This window comes from Mugil cephalus, chromosome 23 (assembly GCF_022458985.1).
Source record: "Mugil cephalus isolate CIBA_MC_2020 chromosome 23, CIBA_Mcephalus_1.1, whole genome shotgun sequence".
Lineage (NCBI taxonomy): Eukaryota > Metazoa > Chordata > Actinopteri > Mugiliformes > Mugilidae > Mugil > Mugil cephalus.
Genome location: NC_061792.1, coordinates 14,375,377 through 14,399,389, shown reverse-complemented (window position 1 = coordinate 14,399,389; position 24,013 = coordinate 14,375,377). Strand labels below are relative to the sequence as shown.

Here is a 24,013-nt window from a genome sequence, read left to right as displayed (position 1 = left end):
TTTATTAACTATTCTAGTACTTGTTTCCAGTTTTATGTTGTGGTTCACATTAGGGACTTAATTTCTAACAAACGGCGAAATAATCTCTGTGTCCACACAATTTATTTATTTAAAAGCTACTTCAAGTTCAAAGATGATGCTTATTTTTTTTATACTTCTTAGGTCCTACTACTCCCAAACACCTAAAGATTTTAATCTTATCTTAAAGAAATTAAGATGTTTCTCAGAAAGACGTCTACCATCAGTGGTACCAAGGCTCAAGGTGCTGATTTGGCCTCTAAATTCCCCAGATATATATATAAAAAAGGTAAAAACTGGACCTTCACAGACAAATTCCCCAGATCGTGTTGATGCCAGAGCACAGGTAAGGGAGACTGGAAGCAGAGTGGGAAATATCTTTGAAATTTCTGTTTTTTATTGATACTTTCTGAACAGATTTCACTCACGACTGTGCGTCGAACGCTCGGTTTTTCGGTACAAATATATAAACTGGTCACGCGGCTCTCGTTCAGATCGTATTCAGCACACACACACACATTAACCGAGAGAAACGAGACTGGAGCTGGTGGACTATACATGATCACAAAAACAAAACGATGAAAAATGATTTTAAAGACGGGGGCGTGGGGGGGGGGAGATGTCCCAGGTGTGTGCACTGCAGTGGCTGAGGTCTCTGATGTTGTCCTGAGGGTGATGGAAAGGAGCGATAAGAAAGAAAATCTGAAATGGAAAAGAGGCCCAGACAGAAAGGGTGAGGTAGAGAAGAGATGCAGACAGAAAAGCAGGAAAAACACATCCTCTGGTTTCACTTTAACTCCTCATCCAGCGCAAGAAACCGTTCGAAAGCAAGACTCCGAACGCGAGATCTTGTTCCTGAAAAGCGTCACCGGTTCGGCCTCAGTCCCTCGATCAGCTCTCAGACGGCGAAGTCTCCGTACCCGGTGGGACAGAAGGCGGCGCCGCGGAGCGTGTCCAGGCAGTTGACGAGGATGAGCGTGCCCGTCAGGTGCTTCCACCTCTTGGTGATGGGGTTCCTCATCTTGTCCAGGCCCAGGTGGAGCTCCTGGATCACGTCCCGGTAGCTGTCGCCCACGTGGGCGGCCCACGTCAGCAGGAAGTCGTAGGCTGGTTTCCACATGGACTGTGGAACAGAAAACATACGTCAACCCTCTGGAGTCCAAAGTGTAATTGGCCCTTTTTGACATGGAAACCTTAGGGACATTTTTGTCCATTTGGACAAATTTTTCCTCTTCATTTTGGCTGCGTTGGTACAAATAAAAAAAAATCATGTCTAATAGGTCAATAGAACGCTGTGGAAAAAATGTTCCAACCTCTTGTGACCATAGCGGACAAAAAACGTCCAAAAACTGCTATAAAAACTGAACTGATTAATATTTTATTTAGACTTTTTCCACATAAATCTCTTAAACTACTCCAGCACTTTACAAAACTACCAAAAAATTCAATAATTTTGAGGATTTTAACCCTTTAAACACCAGTTTAATAACTTGAAGTCACTGTTGTTTTTACGAAAAAAAACCCAAAAACATGAAAAATTTTGTTATTTATAATGTTGGAGCATTTTTTTTTTCAGACCAGTCTTGGATATGACCAAGATTATCTAAAATATTGACATGATTGCATTATTAGTTTTTGTGTAGCATCAGATTTAAATTTTACTACTAAAAATGTCCCATTGACTTCCATTAAAGCTACATTTTTTAATCTCTCAGCCAATAAAATCATTCATTCTGGAATATTAGGGCGTCATTTAAGTGTTCAACATTCAAATCAGACATTTCCCTCTCCTCTTTATTACTTTATTTATGCCCTGTGGAGAAACTGGAGTTTCCAGTAGCTTGTACACAAACATACATAGACACAACAGCAAAATCAACATGTTTTAACATGCATGAACACATGAATACACTTCCCCAGCGTGCAGAGACGTCTGCGTGGTGGCGCTGTGCGTGGTTTCTCACCTCGTTGTCCAGCAGACCGTTCTTGTCGCGGTGCGGAGCCTCGTACGCCTCCATCTGCTGCCTGGACACCCGGGCCAACTTCTCAGCCAGCTCCCTCCAGCGGGACGCCACCTCCACGGCCGTGGTCAACAGGACGAAGTCCAGGACCAGCCGGGCGACCAGACCCTGGCAGTCCATCTTCAGCAACGCCTTGAGACAATTCAAAGAACAGAACAGTTTAGAGTAAAGATGTAGATGTATATGTCATGGAAACATGTAGAGAAACCCTGGTGAGGATGCACCAGGATGAATTCCAGTGCACGTTTCTGGGACAATCTTATCTGGCATGGAAGCTAACGGTCTTAGCCTCCTAATCTAACCGAGATAGATACGTTTACTGATACCTGTCTGAGCCTATACTGACCTTAATTCCTAAAAGAAGCTGAAAGCATTTGTTATTTATCGAGTCCAGTCGGCCTCTGGTCCCTTTAAAATGTGTGAATCTTGCAGGAAGACCTCCTGCTGCTGAGCTAACCTGGTTACATGGCGGCTAAAGAGAACTGAATTAACGAGAGCATCTTCCTGAAAAGCAGACGTTAGCTTAGCTTCTACATAGCTGGAGATCTTTGCAGATGTGTGTGTGTGCACAAAAACCCTAAATTAGTCATTGTACATTGTTTTTTAACCCCGTAGCCTCGTTGTGATGGAGGCGGCGTCTAATCGAGGCCGAACATGCCACCGCTCCTCTGCTCTCCACTCTCCAACGCTGCAAACATTCGGCTTATTAGCGCGTTCATTGTTGCGTGAAACCGCTTCGTCATCGAGGGTTTTCACAAAAGATTCGTCTTAATGGTCTTCAGACGCCTCCGACGTCATCTCCACAAATATTATATATATATATATATATATAACAGAGAGAGAGACAATTTCTGCAGTTTGATGATCTTTACTATTAATTTCATGCACATTAAACAAGTCAAACAAAGTCTGTTTTGTTCACAGTTTTTCCAGGAAGTTTTTCTCTCAATGAAAATGACTTTCTTCTATTTTTCTGCAGAATCTAAGAGGCAATCGTGCACTAGAACCACGGCAGGAAAAAGACCGGCCCCAGGTTTTTTGCCAGGGAAGCAGATTGGGCAGCGGCGGCTTGGCTTCGAGATCAGTCACATTCACAGAGCTGCTGCTGGAGAGGATCAAACACATGAAGCTTTGTCTCGAGCTGCGTTACGGAGCTAAAGCCCCAAAAAAACGTTCCCCTCAAAACAAGAGTAGCTTATAAAAACCAACTTCATGATATTTAGCAACCGAGATAAATTCAAAAAGAAAAAAGTCAGATCTCTTTCTTTTTCAGTGGCCCCAATTCTCTTCCATACACAAAAGATTGGAAAAAGAGAAAGATAATATAATTTAAAAGGAACAGAGGTCTTTAAATTTACATTTAAAAGAACAATTAAAGGAAATGACCTGGTCATGAAAGATCTACAAACCTATTTTGCTGCTTATTGTGTTGTTGTTTTTATAATTTAAGTTCTTTGTGAACTGATTCTTGGGCTAAAGGTGCAGATTATATCAGATTCTTCTTCTTTCTGCTTCCTTTCACTCAGGTTTGTGTTTGTTTTAATGAATGAATGAAATAAAAATCTAAAGAAAAGAGCCGGGAAAACAAAATATCCTGGACAAATGCTATTTTGAAAATTCCTAAAAGCATAAAAACAATTAAATTGACTCTTTCTACTGATTCAGCTGCAGCTTCGAAGCTCAACTTGACCTAATGCATTTTAATATTCATTAACAATTATTAAATGCATTAAAGAGCCTGACATCGACACTCCCTGCACATGTAATCGTGTTAAATGAAACCCTTCACTCTGCTGTTCTTGGAAAGTAGTTTCCATTGAAAGTCACTGAGCTGATCACCCCATAGATGAATAATTCATGTCCACGCTGAGCTCCTGTTACTCTCTATGAGTACGCACCAAATATACACAAATAAAAAATACTTGATTCAGTTTAAACTTAAAATAACTGCCTCCTGATAGATCTGTCTCTATACTCCTCTGTCTCTTGTGTCTTTTTTTTCTATTGCAGCTCTGCAATAAAGTTAATTAACCCCAACAACCTACAATGTCCAGGTCAGACGTTTCTGAGATTATTTCCTCTGCACCACCTGCCCGCTGACTTCTTCCCTGACCTTCTTCCACCCTCACACAGGTTTCATTCTAAATATAGAGACGCTGCCTGTCTGGAAACGATGCGTTCAAATGCAAATCAGGATCTCGGCGTAGGTGCCGGAGGTTTTGTGTTTGTGTGTCGTTTAAGCCGGAAAGGATTAAAAGCAAAAGAAGAGGCGTGAGAGGAAGAAGGAAGTTGCTTCAGAATAAATGGTCAGACCAAGCGCCATCAGCTGCAGGTCAGAGTCTTTTGCTCAAGGACGCTCAGGGCGGGTCAGCTGTCGTTTCAGCTCCAGCTGGAGTCATTTACATTTCAGCTCTTCTGAGTTAATGCACATTCCTCTAAACGCCAGTAATATTTAAGCAGAATGCAAAGCAGAATCAAACGTCCTGTTGAGTTGCAACCAAAGACCCAACACTGGATGCGAATGTTTGGAGCGTGAGATTATTCTGGAGAATATTTGTCATTGTGCTGCATTTTTGCAACAATAAAAATACAAATTTGCATAAAGAAATTAGATTTATCTTAGTTTTATATAATATTTGCAACTTCTGTCTTGTTGTCAACGTTGACTCCAACGTTAATATTCAAACCACTAATCAAAGACAGATACAAATCACATGACCAAGATGACGTAGCAGGAAGACAAAGCGTATGGAAATAGTTATAAATAACTTTGTTGTTTGCTACATTTGTTCATAAGCTTTCGCAATTCACGCTTTAAATTCTAAGTTATAAAAATGGTTTGTTAAAGATTGTTTGTGGTTTTCTAACTTCATCGCTATTGGCATGGGACTAGTTTTTCCTGAGGTAATTTCTAAAAATCACAACATCGTCTGTGATCGTAATCCCGTGCGAATAGTCCATGTCATGTTTTTTTTTAACTTTTTTGAGATTTTAGTTTGATTTGCAACTTTTTTTTTGCCTCTTGTCACTTAAGAAATATGAAGGAAGTGCTATAATTTAAAGTTTGGACAGAAGTTAGAGCAAAAAGTGGAGATGTCGCTGAACTATTCACCATTTTAGGCGGTGAAAAATCACTAAATCAATCATTAATGTGTTGATCAGAAAAGGCGGAGCTGATTTAAATACCACCAAGTTATTCCCTGGGTAAATAGTAACAAAAATGTATTTATATCATCCATTACAATTCGCGAAGTAATTAAAAATAGTCTCTGATGCAGGGAAGAGAGAGGGAAAGTAGCAGAGCAATGACTATGGAACGTGAGTTTGTTTATCCCGTGTGAACGAACCACATGAAACTGAGACGTAGGGGGTAACATTTGAATTTGGACTTTTATCCTACTCGGATTTGATGGTTTTAGGACCAATGTGTTGATACAGTTTCTCAAAATGACAAAAATAATTGTAAAATGACGCGGGTGAGCTGAAAAGAATATAAAATCAAATGCAGTCAAAAACACTCTGGACTCCAGAGGGTTAAATAAGTTAATAAGACTTAAAAGAGTGTTATGCACACAGACAGGGTTGTTAATGCACTCATTAAAAAGAAAACTGTCACATGTGTACACTGTGAATAGCACTGGGCCGAGAATGGATCCCTGAGGGACTCCATCACTCAGTTGTTTGTCTTTTCTTTCTCTTTTTCTACCTGTTTTCTACCTCCCTCTCAACTCTTCCTCCTGTTGAAGCTTTTTATTTTTAAAAGTGAAGCTCATTTAGCTGACAGCCGCTCGCTCAGCTGTCAGCGCCGTCTGTCCGTCTGCTTCGGGGGTTCCTGCATCTCAAACCACTCTAGTGTTTTCTATTTTTAGATCTTAAACTGAGCCTCGTTTTAATTTTTTTTTTTTTTTTTTTAATGCACATGAGCTTCATTTATTTTGTCGAGATGTTTTATTAATTTTCTCACAGAAACCGAGTAATGACTTTTCATTCCACACTGAGCTGCAGATTATGCAAAACCGTTGTTAATTAACTGAATCAATCATGCAGAATGCACCAATCTGTGGACAAAATGTTGAAATCCCTTACGCTGAAGTCAACAAACTCGGCCTTTCTGACGAAAGGACTCCTGAACTTGAGTGCACCAGACATTTCAGAGTCAGCGGGAGGGAGATTGCGGCGCTGCATATTGATTACCGTCAACGAGACTCAAGCTCTGGTTGTTGCTATTATCAAAATTAGAACATGAGGTGGAAAATTTGTCAGATTTTATTCACACAACTGCCCAAACTCTTTAGAAAACAGTCCCTGGAGGCTGGTGTTTATAAGTCCAGCATCCAAAACACTTCTTCAATCACTTGTTTCATGGATGAGGGACTTAAAGGAGGATTTATTTATCTATCGCCTCCGCAGATACATTTCTAATCTGTGGTCCGATAAATCTGCAGCAAATCCTTTTTACGTTCAAGTCAACAAACTTGAACTTTTTCTGAATCGGTTCCAGGAGCAGGGACTTAAACGAGGATTTATATTTTTTTTAAAGTGTCTCCGTGCAGACTGAACTCTCCCCCTGCAGAGGAGCTCATGTTCCTCAGATCCACTTCTAATCTGTGGCCCAATAAAAACCTGCAGCGGCCAGGTCTGAATAATCAGGCTGGCTGTTAAATATTCATCGCTTAATTAACTTGCTGATTTTATTGAGTGTCACTGGGGAAAGACGGAAAGAGAGCGGCCGTGCATTTATGAAGAAGTCTAATTTTCCGAGCTGTGGACTCTCTGCTCGCTGTGGTGCCGTTACTGTTGAGCTTTATGACTGAAGGCCTTGGTTTTCTTTAATAGGGGAGGGGTGGGGATTGATTACGTCCCCTGCAGGAGTGATTCTCGCCGCCTCTGTGCAGGGATCTATTATTAAACGATGCTCTCCTCCGCTGACAAGCACAAGGGACGGCTTTCTCATTCCATCCTCCGCCTTTGTAACTCGATATGTGGCGTTAAGAGATCTGCCGGGGCGGTGTCGGATGCCCCCTCAGGCCTCCAGCTCTGTCCTGATCGATGCCTGCTCACATTTCACATGGGAACACCTGTCGGCTCGGAGGTAGCTGCCATAAAAACCTTAAAAATGCTTTCATTTTAAATGTGTCTGGCTGAAAATAACTTGTTGCCTTTCTCTGTATGATTTAATGCCTCTACCTCGCTGTCTGCAGAAGGGTAAACCGATTAGGTCATGCAGGAGACTGAAGACGGATTTGATTGTGTTGCAAAAGCGCTAAAAAAATAAAAAAATATATATATATGGATGCATCTGACGATTATGTAAGAAGATCAAATATTTCAATGCAGGGATGGGGGAAAAAAGCCACAGGGAAGTGTTTAGATGAAGAGAAGCAGCAGGAAGCTCTCGCCTCATCAAGGTAAAGAAAAACCCGGCTGTGAAACTGCAAACGCCTCGGAACTGCTTACGTCCCGCTCTGCTGCAAACGCTACGCCCCCGTAATAACTGAGCGCGCTAAACTCTGGCTGGTGTCGCGAAGCATCGAACTCTGGACGCAAATCAAATTAGACAATGTTTTATTGGGCTCTGAAACAGCTAAGTTAGCACACTGCTGTAATTATTAAAAGGGAGGCGTGAGGGTTTCTAATTAAAGGTGTGCTCCTGTGAAAAGGTCTCAGACATAAGAGGGAAAAAGCAGCTTAATAAGGGACTTTACAGAGCTACACTGCAGGGGATATTTCCACTAAAGCAGCAATATTGTTGTAATTAGGACTGAAACGAATGATCAACTTCAGCTGCATAAATATGTTGATTCGTTTGCGTCGATCTCCAACTTTAAAGGCTCAGAAAAAGCCCAAACTCTGCTGCTCTCTACAGAAGATGCTAATGGTGATGCTAATGGACTTAAGCTAACCATCACTGCTGAGGCTCGGTGCTGAACATAAAGACATCTTATACAACTCTAAGAATAATTTGCAGCAACGTCAAGATTGCAACTGGAAAGTGTTCGTTAGCCGTTGCTAGCTGTTAGCATCGCCATTCAACTTATAAATTTTATTCAAACATAATCAGAATAACAATCATTTTTAACTTTTACCTACATACCATTCACCACCGTCAACCTAATTTGGAACTTGCCTTTAATTGTAAATGCTAGCTCGTCATGCTACACTAGTAATCTTGCTGCTGAGATGCTACATTGAGCATGAAAACCCAGTGCCACCATTAGCAGGTGCTAATGGTGATGCTTTTGGAATTATGCTAATCACGTCACTGCTGAGGCTCTGTACCGAACATAAAGACAACTTATCCAAGTCTTATAGAGGCAGCAACGTCAAGATTACAACTGGAAAGCAGTGCTGCCGTGCTAGCTGTTAGCATCGCCATTAAACCTATCAACGTTTTCTTATTAGAATGGTATTAATATAACTTCTAACTTTAATTAATTAACTTTTACCTACGGATACCAGTCATCATTGTCAATATAATCTGTAATGTGTCTTTAATTGATAATGCTAGCTCATAATGCTAAGCTAATAATCTTCCCGGCTATAGAACTGAGCATTTGGTATTTTTTTCCACATGAAAATGCTCAAAATGCAAACGAGGGACAAAGGAAGCAACTGGTGATTTGTGAGCTTTGCTCGAGTAATGTTTAAAAAACTGCAAAAACTTTTTGCAGTGAAGGACATCCGAGCACTTATCCAGCACATATTGGAAAAACACTGAGCCCAGTGGAGTCAAGGATGGTTCAGATTTAAGAAAGCCAGTCTTTGTGCACACAGATGAAAAGCTGAAGACAGCGGCCAGGATAAAAACCCATCTACAACATTAAAGCCTCCCTGCATCAACAGCTACAGTGAAAGTCCCCGTTGAGCAACACACTTTACCTCCAACTGCTCCGATGGTGGAAACCTGCAGCACACTTCATCAACCCCCGCCCAGATAAAAAAGAAGTTGCTTTGCTAAAGTACTTTCTGAATAATGGTGTCTGGCGAGGGAAATGCCTCGGGACTATTTTGCATCATGCAGGGCGTCGGGAAAAGAGATCACATGCCTTCGCCTGACAGAGTGGTTTTCAGCCGATGTGCAGATGTTAATTCCTATGCTTTACCATTTTTCATGTGATGGCTGTTTCCACCTCAGGCTGGAGGACATTTATCATTCATGTGACTTAAATCACAAGACCAAACTTAAAAGTATTTGTCTTACCATCATGAGCTCCCGTTGGAAGGACTTCCTCTCCTTGCTCTCCATGTTGGTACACTCCTCTTTGAGTTTCTCCAGAACCGACGCCACCTTCTCCGCTTCGTTCTCAAGCTCCGTCCGGCAGAAGTAATTCAGCGGCAAATTCCCGTACCCGAGCGCATCCGCAAATGTCCTCCAGTTCCCCACGTTCTCCATTAAAACCGTCCTCACGGTGGCGTAGATGTACGTGAGAAATTTGCAAGGCTTCAGGATCTGCTCCAGCAGCATTGTCGTCGTTAGGTCCGGCCCACACCAGTAAACGGGCTTGACCTTCCCCAGAACCAAAACATTCTTGGCGTGGACAAGCCCCATCTTCCCCTGATAGTATCCAATGTACCACTCTTTGGTTCGCAGCTGCCCTCGCAGTTTGATTTTCTCCTCGCTGAGCAAAGCAATAACATCCCCCTTCTTGTACTCCAGCAGGTACGTACTCTTGTGCTGCCTGATCACAGTTTTGATCAACTTCCCGAATTTCAGGTTTGTAATGCACCGGTCCTGGAACTTTGGATATTTGGAGGTGACGGCGAGCGGCGAGAGGACGATCTTATCCACCTCCTTCTTCTTCAGAAACCTCCTCTGGCCTGTAATCCTTGCGCCGGTTTTTGGCGGTGGTGGTGGCGTTTGGACACAGAACTGGGTGAGGATACAGTCGAGGGCGTCCTTGACTTGGACCCGGAGAGTGAAGTCCGAGATGCTGCCGGGGTTGAGCGACGTGATCATGTACAGGAGCCTGCTGACCTTCCCCAGTTTCACCTGAAAGCCACGAACGACCCCGGTGCCCTCACTCGACTTCACCTGGTAGTTGGACATGTTGGAGTACAACCCAACCTGGAGGTCCTGAGGATACCCCAGCACAAACTGGTGCTTCCCCCACAGCTGCAACGCCACCGGTGGGGTTGTGGTCGCTTGCCGGCCCATCTCGTTCACCAACAAGGTTTTGGGTGCGCAGTCATGACCGAACATGGCCACGACTGTCTTGAAAGAAGGGTGAATGTGCTTAGGTCCGTACACGCCCAGAGTTACTTTCCTCTGCACGTGGTCCCAAACAGTCGTATTGATGCTGATGTACTGCGTTTGAGCCACGACAGCAACATACATGCACGGCTCGAGACTGTCCAGCTGCACCTGGACTGTATCTTTGTATATATAAGCGTTGGGGATCGGCGTGTAAGGGCCTTCCTTGCAGTCGCTCCGAACACAAAGCAGCTCAGCGGTGTGGCAACTCTCTTTCTTCACGGTGACGGACACCTTCATCTCCAGCGTGATGAAGGACTTGGTCTCCATGTTGCTGAGCTTGATCTCCACCACGGGGCTGACGCTGGAGCAGTGGTCAGTGTTGAGCTCCAGAGGAGGGTCCAGTAAGGCTTTCATGGAGATCTGTTGGTGGTCTCCGTTGGTGACGTGGCCCTCGGGGATGTGGACGCTGATGTGGGTGTCGGGAAGCTGAACCACCCCTCCGTTACAGTCCAGCCTGCACACTATGTTGGTCTCCACTGGCTGCGTCTGACCCCATCCGGGACTCTGACCCAGGGAGTCTAGGTCATGGCAAGACCTGGCTAGCTTTCTGTGGTTCAACCAAGCAGTCCTGAAGTCCTCCCTGCTCTGAAACTGCTCCGGTGAAGGAGCTTTAAGTCCCGTGAAGAAGCCAGAGGAAGGTAAAGTTGGATTGGACTGCGCCTGCAGGACGGACAGCTCTGACAGACTATGAGAACGTTTACTCCTGAAAAATGGATTGTCCCTGTGGTAGTTGGGTGGAACCTCTTGGCTGGGGCTGGTGGGATGATTGGTGGTGTTGATATGGCAGCTGTTGAACCCGTTGCTCATGGTTGCACTGGTAGTAAAGTTAGAGCAAGACGACGGTGACGCCAGAGAGTCAAAGAGAATAAGATCGGCTGAGTTCCTCGTGCTTACATCTCGGTAGTTTTGATCTAACGGACAGATGAAGGGGTTCACGGAGAACGGGGTGTTGCTGTAAATCGAGGAGGGCTTTGTGCTCATCCCCATCCACTCCCCGAGTCCTCCAAACTCCTTCGACCCGTCCTCATATCCCTCGCCAACGCTGTCGATCATCCCGCTGTCGCTAAGCGAAGAGTTCCTGAAGTTGACTGGCTGGACGTAGGCGGCCGGGATGTATCCCATTTCTGTGTTGTTGTGAGCGTACCACCACTCTCCACCTGACGTGTCCAGCACATACAGGCGCTCACCTTTGGAGAACTTCAGCGTGGTGAAGCTGCTCGGACAATAATCCTTTATGGCCACCACCTCCTGGGCAGCTCCATAGGAAGACGAAGTGTCCAGCCTCAAGGCACTCGGAGAAGGCACTGAAAAGGGAAAAGATCGCAACTGATTACAAAATGTTTAGGGACCAATTTCCCTGCGACTATTTGGCGAATTACTTGCAGCTGTTTGCATCCAAATGGGACAATGATTTATTTTAGTGGTGTATTCCTAATCATCCGAATCCATCTATAAATCTTTCAGGTATGTTTGAGAGGACGAGCTGCATAATTCACTGCATAAATTTACTATTTTTAGTTCAGGTTCATTAGCGTATGTGGAGCACGTAAACAAAAAGCTGTAACGGAGTGAAATCAGACACTAGAGAGAGAATAACGTTTTAAATTTAAAGAGCTGTGGCCGACCTTTAACGTCACTGAGACTGGCCCCGGTGACCCCTTCACTGAGGTCGATGAGCGTCCCCTCAGACTTGCAGCGAGGGAGGACATGATTGTTGTTCGTCACTCTGATGATTCGATGGGCGGCCATCGTCGGCTCATTTGCAGCTTTTCATCTGGATGGGAGACGAAACACACAAAGCGAGTTTGCATTAAAACATAGAAAAGAGATGAGATGAAATCGCTCTGAGAAAAAAAAAAGGCTTTAAAGGAGCTTTAAAAGGTAGTAAAAAGCATAATTTAACAGGGCGGGCTCGTGTGATGCAGGTTTATATTAGATAACGAGGACGTTGGAGCTTTTGGACGCACAAAACCTGCAGATAAGAAATGAAAGTGATTGGTTTATGTGGCAGGAAGGAAAAGGGAGGAAATAAAGAAGACAAAGAGGAAATAGACCAAAACTAGGAAGACAAACAAGAGTAGAAAAGAGAAGAAGAAGAAAAAATTAAGAGGAGGATGTCCGCATACTTTCATCCTCCTGTCTACAGACCATCTCAGAGGCTTCAGGCTGTTTTATCGTGTTTATTTTATGTCTCAGATCGTGTCGAGCAACTTTCCAATCTCCTCCTCAGAATTGAGCCGTGATTCAATTTGCGCGTGAAAACTCAAGAGTCAGCAGAGGACGGCGATCCGATTAGGGAGCCAGCGAGGAGCGTCCCGGGAGGGCGGCCGATTCCCGCGGGAACATCTGCATCTGAACTCTAACGATGGTGTTTTAATCTGATTAAAGAAAGCACAGAGCGATGGAGGCGCCACGAGGAAGCCTGATTATCATCATTAGATGGAGATGAGGAAAGAAGAAGAAGAGTTTCTCTGCAGGATTTTCCATCACATGCATGAAATTTATCACACAAACTTTATTCAGGAGCAGAGGTGCATGCTGGGATGAGGAGGCTAGTCAAATTCCTCCAAGGTGACATTTCATTTTCCTGCAATCCTCACGGAGCGTGGTGTCAATCCATCGATAAATACTCCTCTTTTCTCCTCGCTGGAAAATGAGCGTTCAGCAGGCGGTGGGAGCAGCTTCGATCGATAAGACGCAAACAGACAAAGATAGAATATGACACCACACCGAGACTATCTCCACTAACTGCAGCAGGAGGTGAGGAAAAGTCTCCTTGAAGCTCAAACTTTCTTTAAAACATCCAGGATTTGAGCAGAAATCCGAGTAAATGCACCAAAATAACAACAAAATAAGCTCTTTTACAGATGGAAACGCTCAAAACAAAAGCTACAAACGACTGGAAGGTTTCTGGGTTGGCCTCTCAGAGCTGGAAACAAGGACTTCATTCATATCCGAGTCTGTGAACCGGAGTCGAAAAGTTTAATTAGCCACGAGTCGGCTCTCGGTGCTAATCCCCGGGATGAATGATACGGTAATAACCATTTTACAGAAGCCGTGAGCTCCAGGAGAGTTTATCATTCCTCCATCGCAGCTGTTTCACGGAGAAACAAAACCTTAAGCTGGTAACGCTACGTGGGAATATTAAAGCCTTCTGTGTAAGCCCAGACCAAAGCTGGATGCTGAAGGAAGGGATGAAAGATGAACCAGAGGAAGCTTTCACTTTAATAATCGGTTTGGATCGGTCTGACAGTGAAAAAAAAACACAAAAACAATACTCCCTCAGCTTGTTGATTTCTTCTGCTCGGCTCTTTACAGGGTAAAGAAAAATTTAACCTTTATTTACCCAGGCAAGCAATTAAAAACAGGTTGAAGAAGAAGAGGAAGATAATGTGCATATGGGAGCAGAAACAAGAGGAAGTCTCAAAAAAGGAAGCACAAGGAAAATCAGAGAGAATCAGAAAGAATCTCTGGGGAGGATGAGGAGATAAAGATGATGAGGAGAATGAAGAGTCAAAGGGAAGGAAAACACTGCAGCTCAGCAGCTCCCAGCATGCACCTGGAGGACACCCGTGTCCACCTGAGCTGCAGCTCTGGGGTCAAAGACGTCCTCCTGAGTTCGAGCGCTGCCAAATAAAAGAGAGAAACGATGGAGGACGGGGGGCTCACCTTTTTATTTCCGATCATTTAGTTTAACGATGGCACCGAGCACATTTTAATGTCGGGCTATAAAACATAATTCATGTTTATTTCTAAACTGTTTCCCCATTAACGTGGCCACATCATGTGGCATTAGTGGGTCCACCGGCCCTGTAGAGACGAGGAGCTACAGAAAGTATCAGGAAAGAAAAAGGAAAAGCCAAAGAGGAAGCAGACAGAGAAGAGAAGATGAAAGGAGGAGGAAGATGAAAGGAGGAGAATGAGGATGAAACCAAGCGAAGGAGGAGAAGAAGGAGTGGAGGAAGGTGCAGAGAAGAGAACCAGAGAAGAAGAGTGGAGGATGGAATATGCATGGAGGAGGATGAGGAGACGCACGGCCCTGTTAAACCTGGAGGCTGATTATCAGAGCTTATCAGATGACCTTATTGACAGAGCTAAGGAGCGTGCGCGTACACACACACACACACACACACACACACACACACACATCCACGTGCACGCGCGTGACAACACTCCGTAATTGTCGGTTTATTAATTCCAGTCATTTTCCTCCATCTGCTGCAAAACAGCCCTTTAACGCCAGTATGTGTGTATTTATATATTACAGGCAGCATTCAAATCTTTATTATACAGATACTACATCATTAATATAATAAAATGATAGAGATATGACAGTGTAATCCCAGAGGATCATAAACTCATCACAGAGCTCTACAGGAGCTGTTAAATAGTCATAAAACACTGGAAAAGTGATAATGTCTGATAAACCCAACTATAAACTCATCGAACCAAAACACGCAGGCATGGAAGTAAAGCCGAATCCATCGTGACTGATTATTTTAGGAGAGTGGCGAGAAATATGTGCGTATGCGCTTTTTAAAGAGACAATAAGAAGTAATTAAATCTATAATTGGTCGTAATGTGAACTGACCTCCGGCCGGCTGAGAGCTCAGAGAACGAGCGCAGTGAGGAGAAGGTGGAGAGAGCTGATGGGGAGCTTCTTCTTCTTCTTCTTCTTCTCGTCTTCTCTCGCGTCATTTGTTTTAAAGGTTAAAAAGATGATAAATAAATTAAAAAAGAATATAAAATAAAAAAAGAGTTTCCAGTCGGTTGTTGTTATCTTTAATTTAAAGGTGACACATGGAAGGGAGAGAGAGAGTAGTCCCGTCCGTCTCTGTCCCGGTCTGCTGGAGGACTGAGGCTCGGCTGGCTGCACGGGAGGGGGCGGGGCCACCGTGTAAGGGGTGTGGCCACTTCGATGGGCGGGGTTTTGGTAATAGCCACTGTAAAGGCTAATTAACAACAAAACACTTTCACAAAGAAAACTTGCGACAAGTTCAAATATTATAAAAAATAATAATTTCTTCCGGGGATTAAACTATTTTTCCTCTTTCTAAAGCTTAATAATATGAAGATATCCTACGATATACAACCAAAACTGCTATATTTCACACCCTTGTGTTGTTTATTCTCGACTAAATCCCTCTCACCGCTGGAATAAAGACTGTGATGGGTTGGTCCTAAACGGAGCTCGGCGTCCTCTCTTTCTTTCAGCCGTTCTGCCTCCCTTCGGTCATGCCTGAGGAAGATTGTGAAGGCAGCGCCCAAAGCCTCCGAACAAGGCAGCTAATTAGAGCAACCGTCAACCACTGCAGGAGGACAAAGAGGGGAAATCAATTAAAATGCATTGCCCTGAAAGCACAAAGCTTTTTTATTTGTGTGCTACTGGAGATCTGAACCAACATGAAGCCGGAGCAGAGAAAAGTTCCTTTTTTCAGCCCCTAATTCACGAGTTCCCTCTCCTTCCGCTCTCCGTTTGGCGTTCACGTCTGATTTTCACAGTTCAGTCACATTGAGAAAAAGCTGAAGGATTTTCAGAAAGCGTCTCTTTGCCTTCCTGTTTGCACACACACACACACACACACATGATGAATGCTGCAGCGGCTTCACAAAGAGACGTGATTTATCTGACCGGCCCTTCACTCGTTCCTCGTTCCTCTGCGCCCGGGGGCCGCGGGGGGGGGTGAGATGGATATCTGTAAGGCGAGTCATGGAGGGACTGGAGATCAATGCGTCTCTTTCTGGTGACGTTTGGCGTCCAGAGGTCACCTTCGACCTCTGACAATCCAATTCATATTTGTTTCTGGAATAAAACATGTGTTTTAGGTCCTGTCGTGTAGAAGTGAAACTAAATGACATAAGATAACAAGTATCCAAGTAATTAAATTAACTTTAGAGTGAGTAAGAAGGCTTGAAAGATGTGACCAGTTCATCTGAAGTCCATCTTCCAGAAGTTAACCTGACACAGTGCCGCCTAGTGTTTGGGTGGAGTTGTTGCAGAGCAAACGCACGAGTAGACTCGCACAGGTGTCGGCTACGTGCAAAGGTGACTGGGTCTGAACTTAAATCCTCGTTTCCTGAAGATTAGTGATGACGGTCCTGACATAGATCGACCTGACGCTCTAAGCACGGTGAGTGGAAATAAACTGGTGGACGGTCAACTCATTCATTCATTCATTCATTCATTCATTCATTCATTCATTCATTCATTTTCTTGTCCTCTAGAGGGCAGTGGAGCACATCCCAAACCATGGGCGCCATGTTTGCTACATCAGAGGTTAGATTCTACAGTGTAACTCTAAATAAACGTCATATTTCCACCATTAACAGGCCTATAAATGTTATTAATATGTAAAAGGTCCTCACTTAAATATCCCAGCGTCTACTTCCTGTAAATATCTTAAATGAAGCTGTAAAATGCTTTGTCGCCCAGTCACAGAAAAATTATAAATACTCAGAAATAGTGTAAATATATAACTTAGCAGTAACTAAGTTAAATGTGTATCTACATCGACATTTATTATAGTATATATGACGCCACCAATAAGAAAGAAGCAATAATAAGGTGTAAAACGGTTGTTTTTTTACATCTCTATAAACACATTTTTCTGCAGGATATAATTTTTTTTTTCCCGTTGCCAAAGCAGTGATTCCAGTGCAAGATATTATTCATCACAAGCAAATGCAGACACCCCCTGAGAAACCTGGCATTTTTGGGGGGGAGCGGGGAGTTGCATTATGAAGAGATAAATGTTTTCTGTTGGAGAGCAGCCGTTGCTGCCCCGTGGTTCAGCTCTTATTATCAGAGAGGCCCAGACTGGATTTGAAGCGTCTATTCATCTGAGCTGAATGGGAACTGTGGGACGTTTTTTTTTTTTAAAGGAGACTTCTTCTATTGGCATTTTATCAGCGCAGCTCGCTTTGCATCAGAATACCTCGGCGTTTGCTTGTCAGCCAGGTCGCTTCTGGGAAGGAACGCTGAGTATTTAAGCGTTTTATTATTTCAGATGAATAGCAAACATGGGAATTCTTGGAACAGTAGTTCGGTTTTTGTCCTGTTGCTGCAAATGTTTGGATATAAATGTCTTAAATCTTGCAGTGAACTACAAGTATGTGATAAATATATTCATGTGCAACAAATCTAAGTCAGATTTGCTTTGAAATAAACTCATAAGAGGGACTTTTAAAAGCAGAGGAGGAGATGGGGCGGATGGAGGGGTCCATTAAGCAGAAAAAAAAACATAAGCAACTAGGCTTAAAATTTGACTAGCAACCAAATACTTACTTATAACTTAACTTACTTATAAGTTACATCCCATCTTTTCTGTGTTCGACCAGGTGCAAATAATCTAGATGATGTTTGTTAATAAACAGGAGTTTAAAGTTGCAGGAAACTAGTTTGTTGTTGTGTTTTTTTTCCGTGCAGGGAGACCGGGATATTTCATCTGCAGACGGTCTTGTAATAGTCCCCTCGGCCTTCTCGCCTCCATCTGTCCGTTTACTCCTCACTTGAGGCTGCACAACCCGTTCGCTGGGAAATTACTTATTCATCACTTTCTGGGTTGTAGCAGCAGGAAAAGGCCACGGATTAAAGCGCTGTATCTTCACGCAAACACACACACACACACACCTGAAATGTGCAGCCCCCTCTGTCCTTAGGCAGCATTTTTTAGGATTTAGTGCTCGTTGCCGATGGTAAATTTGCATTTTAGCAAACCATAAATCATTTCAAGAATCCTTTAGAGCTTTGGACAATGGCCAGTTTCATAAATTCTCATGTTTTTTCTTTTTTTGGCGTTTTATTCATGCTGCTGATCAAACTGAAAACCTCCAGCTGCTGCTGCTGCTGTTTGAAATACAGCAAACACTCTGTCAACACGATGAAACGAAATGATGCTACTTTCTGAAGGGCGCCCTTTAAATCTCTAAATCCCTGGTTACTAAACGATTACCATTCCACAGCCCGGATCCTCTGCACCAGCCACATTTTCCCTTCTTCTTGTTGTGCACTTATCCACAGCGACGCACAAAGAGAGAACAAGAGAGGGGAGATTTCGCTCGAGGACACTCGGATGAGGGCGATGATGTTTTTCCACATAAATGGATGTAAAGTATTTCGGTTTCAAACGAAAAACCGTTTCATCTCGTAAGATGAAAACGAGGATGAAACAGACAATGATCTTGCAAATGGAAATTTAAGAAGAACCAGGAAGTAGAAGTGTGTCAGTCGTTTGGTGAAAAGTAATGCTAATTAAATTATAAAGTTAATAAACACAACAACTATTGTCTGATCCTGATTATTTATGCTCTAAATCAATCAATCATTCGCTGAAAAGAATGCTTGATTTTGTCCATTACAATGAACTGTTTCACCCTGCAGCCAGTCTTGATGCTAAGCTAAGGCTAACCTAGCTTTAGCTGTAGTGTAGAGACATGAATCATCAGAAAGAAAACTGGAAGTAATTTTATTCCTTAACCTTCAGATCTGTTAGATTTACCAGCCTCTTGTAACCTTAGCGAAAAAAAAATGTCCTTGTCCAAAAACTGCTATAAAAATGTAACTCATTAAATTTTTTCTGCATAAATCTCTTAAACCACTTCAACACTTTACAAAACTACCAAAATTCAATCATTTTCAGGATTTTAACCCTTTAAATGCCAGTTTGATTACTTTGAAAAAACATGAAAAATTTGCTATTTTCCATAAAACTAATGTTGTGTGGCTGGGAAACCTTTTTCAGATCAGTCTTAGATATGACCAAGATTATCTAAAACATTGACTTGATTACATTATTAGTTTTTGTGTAGCTTCAGATTTAAAAATTTCCACTAAAAATGTCCCATTGACTTCCACTATAACTACATTTTTTAATCTCTCAGCCTTGACACAATAAAATCATTAATTCTATAATATTAGGGTTTAATTTAGGAGAAAAATGGTCAAATTTGTCAGTATTTTAGATATTTTTGGAAGTTTTTCATAAAAACAACAGTGACTTCAAGCAATGAAACTGGCATTTAAAGGGTTAAAATTTCTGAAAATGATTTAATCGTTGGTAGTTTTGTAAAGCGCACAAGAGCTTTAAGAAATTTATATAGAAAAAATCAGAAAAAATATTAATCAGTTAAGTTTTTATAGCAGTTTTTAGACGTTTTTGTCTGTTACCAGAGGGTTAAAATGTCAAATATTTGCTTTTTAGTTGCACATAAGCAACAACTAAAGTAGGAGCAAGTCTGCTAATAAGATGATTTGTAATATTTTGGAACAATTATTGTGTAATATGTAAAAATTCTGCAAAAAAATAGTACTTTTTTTATTTCCAATGTTTAACTTGAAGGATTTGGATTGAAAAATGACGAAGCTCAGGTTCCTCCTCGTTTAAAACCACATTTCCCATCATTCCTTCGCTCTGCGTCTCTAATGATGAGCTCTTAATCTTGTGAGACATAATAAGGGAACAAATAAACAGTGTGTCCCATACTTAAGTCGACATCTCCGCATCAATCTGCTGCTGATTTACAAACTGAATGTTACACCTCTGCTCCGTCCCAGTCGCCGTTATCACCATTAATCTCACAAATCTCCTCGGCGCGCTCGGCTAAATGTTTTCTCGGCCTTCATTTACCCCCAGCTCCTCCCCGCTGATCTCCATCGTCGCTGGTGATTGATGAAGCTGCCGAGGAGGCGAGACGTGCTCTTTATGAGGGCGGTCGCTTTCGATATAAACTCCACAAACCTGGTTTTAATTCCATCAGGGGAAGTGTGTGTTTGTCTGGAGTGGTTTAAATCTCATTTAAGACGGTGAATTTCAGCCGGTGAATTACACTGGGACTGAGAATTAAAACTCGGCACAAAAATTAAATAGTTGCTTCAACCCTGGAGCAACACGGTGCATTTAAAATTAACTGTCACGGGGCCTTAAAATACATTTACATGTTTAGGTTTTGTTATTTTGCATTTAGGTAAAAATGGATGAAAATAACGTATAAATAAAAACACAAAATGATCACAAATGGAGACAAAATAACCCCAAAAAGGCTCAAAGCGACAAAAATGGTGCAAAATTATCTGAAATAGATGCAAACGTAAGATGCAAAAATCATTACGGCAAACAGAACAACTGCAACCTGACACACAATGACCTGAAATAAATAGAAATGGAGTCAAAAGACTCAAATGAGTGTCACAAAAAAACTCAAGAGACAACAAATGAACAGGAAATTATGTAAAATGATCACAAATAGAAGGAAAGACACGGAAAACAACCACAAAAGGCTCAAATGAGTGTCACAAAAAAACTCCAGAGACAATGAACAAACAGGAAATGATGTAAAATGACCACAAATAGAAGGAAAGACACGGAAAACAACCACAAAAGGCTCAAAGCAACAACTAAATTATCTCAAATATATCAAAACAAGTTAAAGAGAGATGCACAGTAACTCCAAAAACATGCAAAGCAACCACAGAAACAGTCAAAGCAACACAAAAAGATGCAAAATCATCCCAAAGAGATGCAAAACAACCACAACCAGACAACCAGTTACCTAAAATAGATGGATATGTTGCCAAAACTATAGAAAATAATGCAAAAAATAGGCTAAAAGCAAAACAAAATAATACCAAGAAGATGGGAAAAGACTCAAAGTGATCATAAAACCTTCAAAATAATCACAAATGGAGAAAAAAACAACGTGAAGCAGCGAAAATATCTTAAATGCATGCAAATCTCAGACCGAAAGTGAAACAAAATGACGCCCAAAAGATGCAAAACAACGGTCAAAGCAACACAAAAGAATGCACAATCATCCCAAAGAGACACAAAACACCCACAACCAGACAAACAATCACACAAAATAGATGGAAACGTGGTCAAAACCATTGCAAAATGATGCAAAACAAGCTAAAACCGACACAAACCAGCCCCAGAGACAAAAGACCAAAGAGGCTCATAGCAACACAACTCTAAGAAGATGTCAAAAGAAATGGACGAACATGACCTACAAAAAGAGACAAAACAACCCAAGAGACACAAAACACAGAGTAAATGATGTAAAATGACCACAGATAGATGGAAAACAGCAACAAAAATGATTAAAAATTATCTTAAATGGATCCAAAACAGCTCCAGAAAGATTAAAAATGACCACAACAACCAGAGGAGCAGGACTTTCTCCTCAGCTGGAGCAGAAACCACAGATTCTGATGTAAATCACCATAAAAACCCTGAGAGTGAAAAGAGTTTACGTCTGTCCAGGTTATTTATTTATTTATTTATTTATTTATGGAGCCGTCAGATAATATGAGAAACTTTTCCTGAACGTCTCTGAGTTCAGGTTGAAGCTGCAGCTCAGTGAACCGGAACTCACCATTAATCCTCTGAGAGTCTGGAGGCGGCGGTTACAACCTGACGGAGGCTTAACGTTATACGGCCATATGCTGCTGCTGCTGCTCCTGAGTGGAGGATTAGCTCTTGAGGAGGAGGAGGAGGAGGAGGAGGAGGAGGGACTCTTTCTTTTAACTTCTCTGGACCAATAACTGCTCATCCTGATCAATCGCTCTGATCAGAGACAAAAAAATTACATTTTTGTTTACATTAAAATATTTATTAATGAAGAGGAAGGAAGACGGGGAGGAAAAGAGGGGAGAGGAGGAAGAGGAGGAGAAAATGAAGGTGGAAGCCCTGGAGGACAATGCAGAAGACTCCTCTTTTCTACCAGAACCTGCATCAAGTTCTTCATCTGTTGGATCAGAACCAGGATCTGGTCTAAAGGGTCTAAAGGACTGAACAGCTGCTCCTCACTGTGGCCTGTAGTCATTGTTCCAAACCTGGAGGAGGAGGAGGAGGAGGAGGAGATGTAGGCCAGCAGGTAGAAACCAGGAGCTTCTAATCCCATCGGCTGGTGGTGGTGTGTGTGTGGGGGGGGGGAGAGTGGAGGCAGCAAAGGATTATGGGATTAGGGAGGGGTAGATGTGCCATGAGATGGCCACTCTCTGCCGCCTACAGCCCTGGACGGATGGAGGTCGCCATGGTGACGGAGAGGACGCCAGTTCAGATCCACCTCGGTGTCACAACTAGAACCATAAATCATAAACTTCTCTAATGATCTAGAGCCAGAAAACACACAACTACAACAAAGACACCAATAAAACTGACCATGAAGTGAAAAGAAAGGACCATGAGACACGAAATGGCTCAAAACAGACCCCGGACGTGCACAAATTGACCCAAGAATCACTTCAAAAACACACAAAACTACAAAAAAAAGACAAAAAGTGAAACCTGTTGCACAAGACACACAATTAACAAAACAAAAATCACAGAACGAGACACAAAAAGGCTGAAAACACACCTCAGACGTGCACAAATTGACCCAGAGACACAAAAATCATCCCCAAAACCATACAAAACTGCAAAATAAAAGGAACCATGAAAAAGGAAAAATAGTTGCAAAAGACATGAAATGAATAAAAACAAACAAAATCATGCCAAAAGACACAAAATGGACGAAAAAAGACGCCAGAAATGAACAAAAGTATATAAAAAAAGTTTAAAATGATTACAAGACACAAAATGTCACCAAAAATGACCCAAACAAATATAGAAAACTACAAAAAAAGAGACCAAAAAGTGAAAAATAGTAGCACAAGACACAAACAAAACCAAACAAAATCACCCATAGAGACACAACATGGTCAAAAACAGACTCCAAAAATGAACAAAACTGACCCAAAAACAAACAAAAGTACAACAAAGAGACCAAGACTGTTCAGTGTGAAGCAAAAAAAGATAAATAAGCCACAAAATTATCAAAATCAGACGCTAGAAACAAACCATGAACCATGAACACATGGAGGGACGAACATGTTCCACCATTTTTGTAGTTTATTTATAGTAAACTTCTTTTAGCACAACGTCATCAGTTTAAGTGATATTAAAGTTTGCTCTATTTTTAGTTTCTCAGCATTTCCCAACACTCAAGTCAAGTCACCACACAGACACGAAACAAACCTCAAAAACATACAAAACTACTGCAAAAATAAGCCAAAGTAGATGAAAAATATACAACATGATGATAAATAGATGCAAAATGGCTGCAAATGCACGCAAAGCTAAATAAATAATCAGAAACAGATTCAAAACCACCGCAAAAACACACAGAATGATCAGAAACAGATGCACAACAGCCACCAAAATATGCAAAATGGACACAGAATAATTAGAAACATAAAGAAAAACAACCACAAAAGTTCAAAACGATCAGAAATATACAAACCAGCCACAATAACCACACAAATGGAAAATATCTGCAAGCAAATGCAAAAAGGAAGCTGAACGACTCATTCCGACTCATTCTATATTTTCCGTGTATTATCCCTGAGGCCGGAAATCACCGCCACCTGTTGCAAAGAGATTAAAGTGAGACTGAGGCGACGCTGCCACCTAGAGGTGGAGATACGGAACTACCTCGATCACATCTAGAAGAGTCTCGATCTGAGAAAGAGAAAATGCTGCGTGTTTTATTGATGTTTTCTATTGAAGATAACACGATTAATGAGTTTAAGGAGGTGATTTAAAGTGTTTTAATCTGACTCAGTCTCTAAGAGGTTGTAGTTTCATTTGGTTTTGGTTCATCATGAGGCCTTTTATGATCTTTATGCTTCTAAAGAGGAGCAGAATTAGCACAAAAATGATCCCAAAAATATGCACAAGTAGGA

General features: G+C 42.1%; 1 protein-coding gene across 1 annotated transcript; it reads right to left on the bottom strand.

Moving 5' to 3' along the window:
• Positions 1–393: 393 nt before the first annotated feature.
• On the bottom strand, positions 394–15,162 carry LOC125001124 (SH3 domain-binding protein 4-A-like). The gene is made up of 5 exons (XM_047576984.1): positions 14,885–15,162; positions 11,919–12,067; positions 9,241–11,597; positions 1,983–2,171; positions 394–1,141 (listed from the first exon to the last, which is right to left on the bottom strand). Exons 2-5 carry the CDS (start codon positions 12,040–12,042, stop codon positions 917–919), a joined length of 2,895 nt encoding a protein of 964 aa, XP_047432940.1. The 5' UTR covers positions 12,043–12,067; positions 14,885–15,162; the 3' UTR covers positions 394–916.
• Between the last annotated feature and the right edge of the window lie 8,851 nt (positions 15,163–24,013).

Coding starts and splice junctions, on each gene's coding strand:
- LOC125001124 (XM_047576984.1), bottom strand. CDS start 12,042: ATGGCCGCCCATCGAATCATCAGAGTGACGAACAACAATCATGTCCTC. Junction 11,598..11,918: donor CAGTCTCAGTGACGTTAAAG/GTCGGCCACAGC, acceptor TTCCCTTTTCAG/TGCCTTCTCCGAGTGCCTTG. Junction 1,142..1,982: donor ACGGTCTGCTGGACAACGAG/GTGAGAAACCAC, acceptor TCTGTTCCACAG/TCCATGTGGAAACCAGCCTA.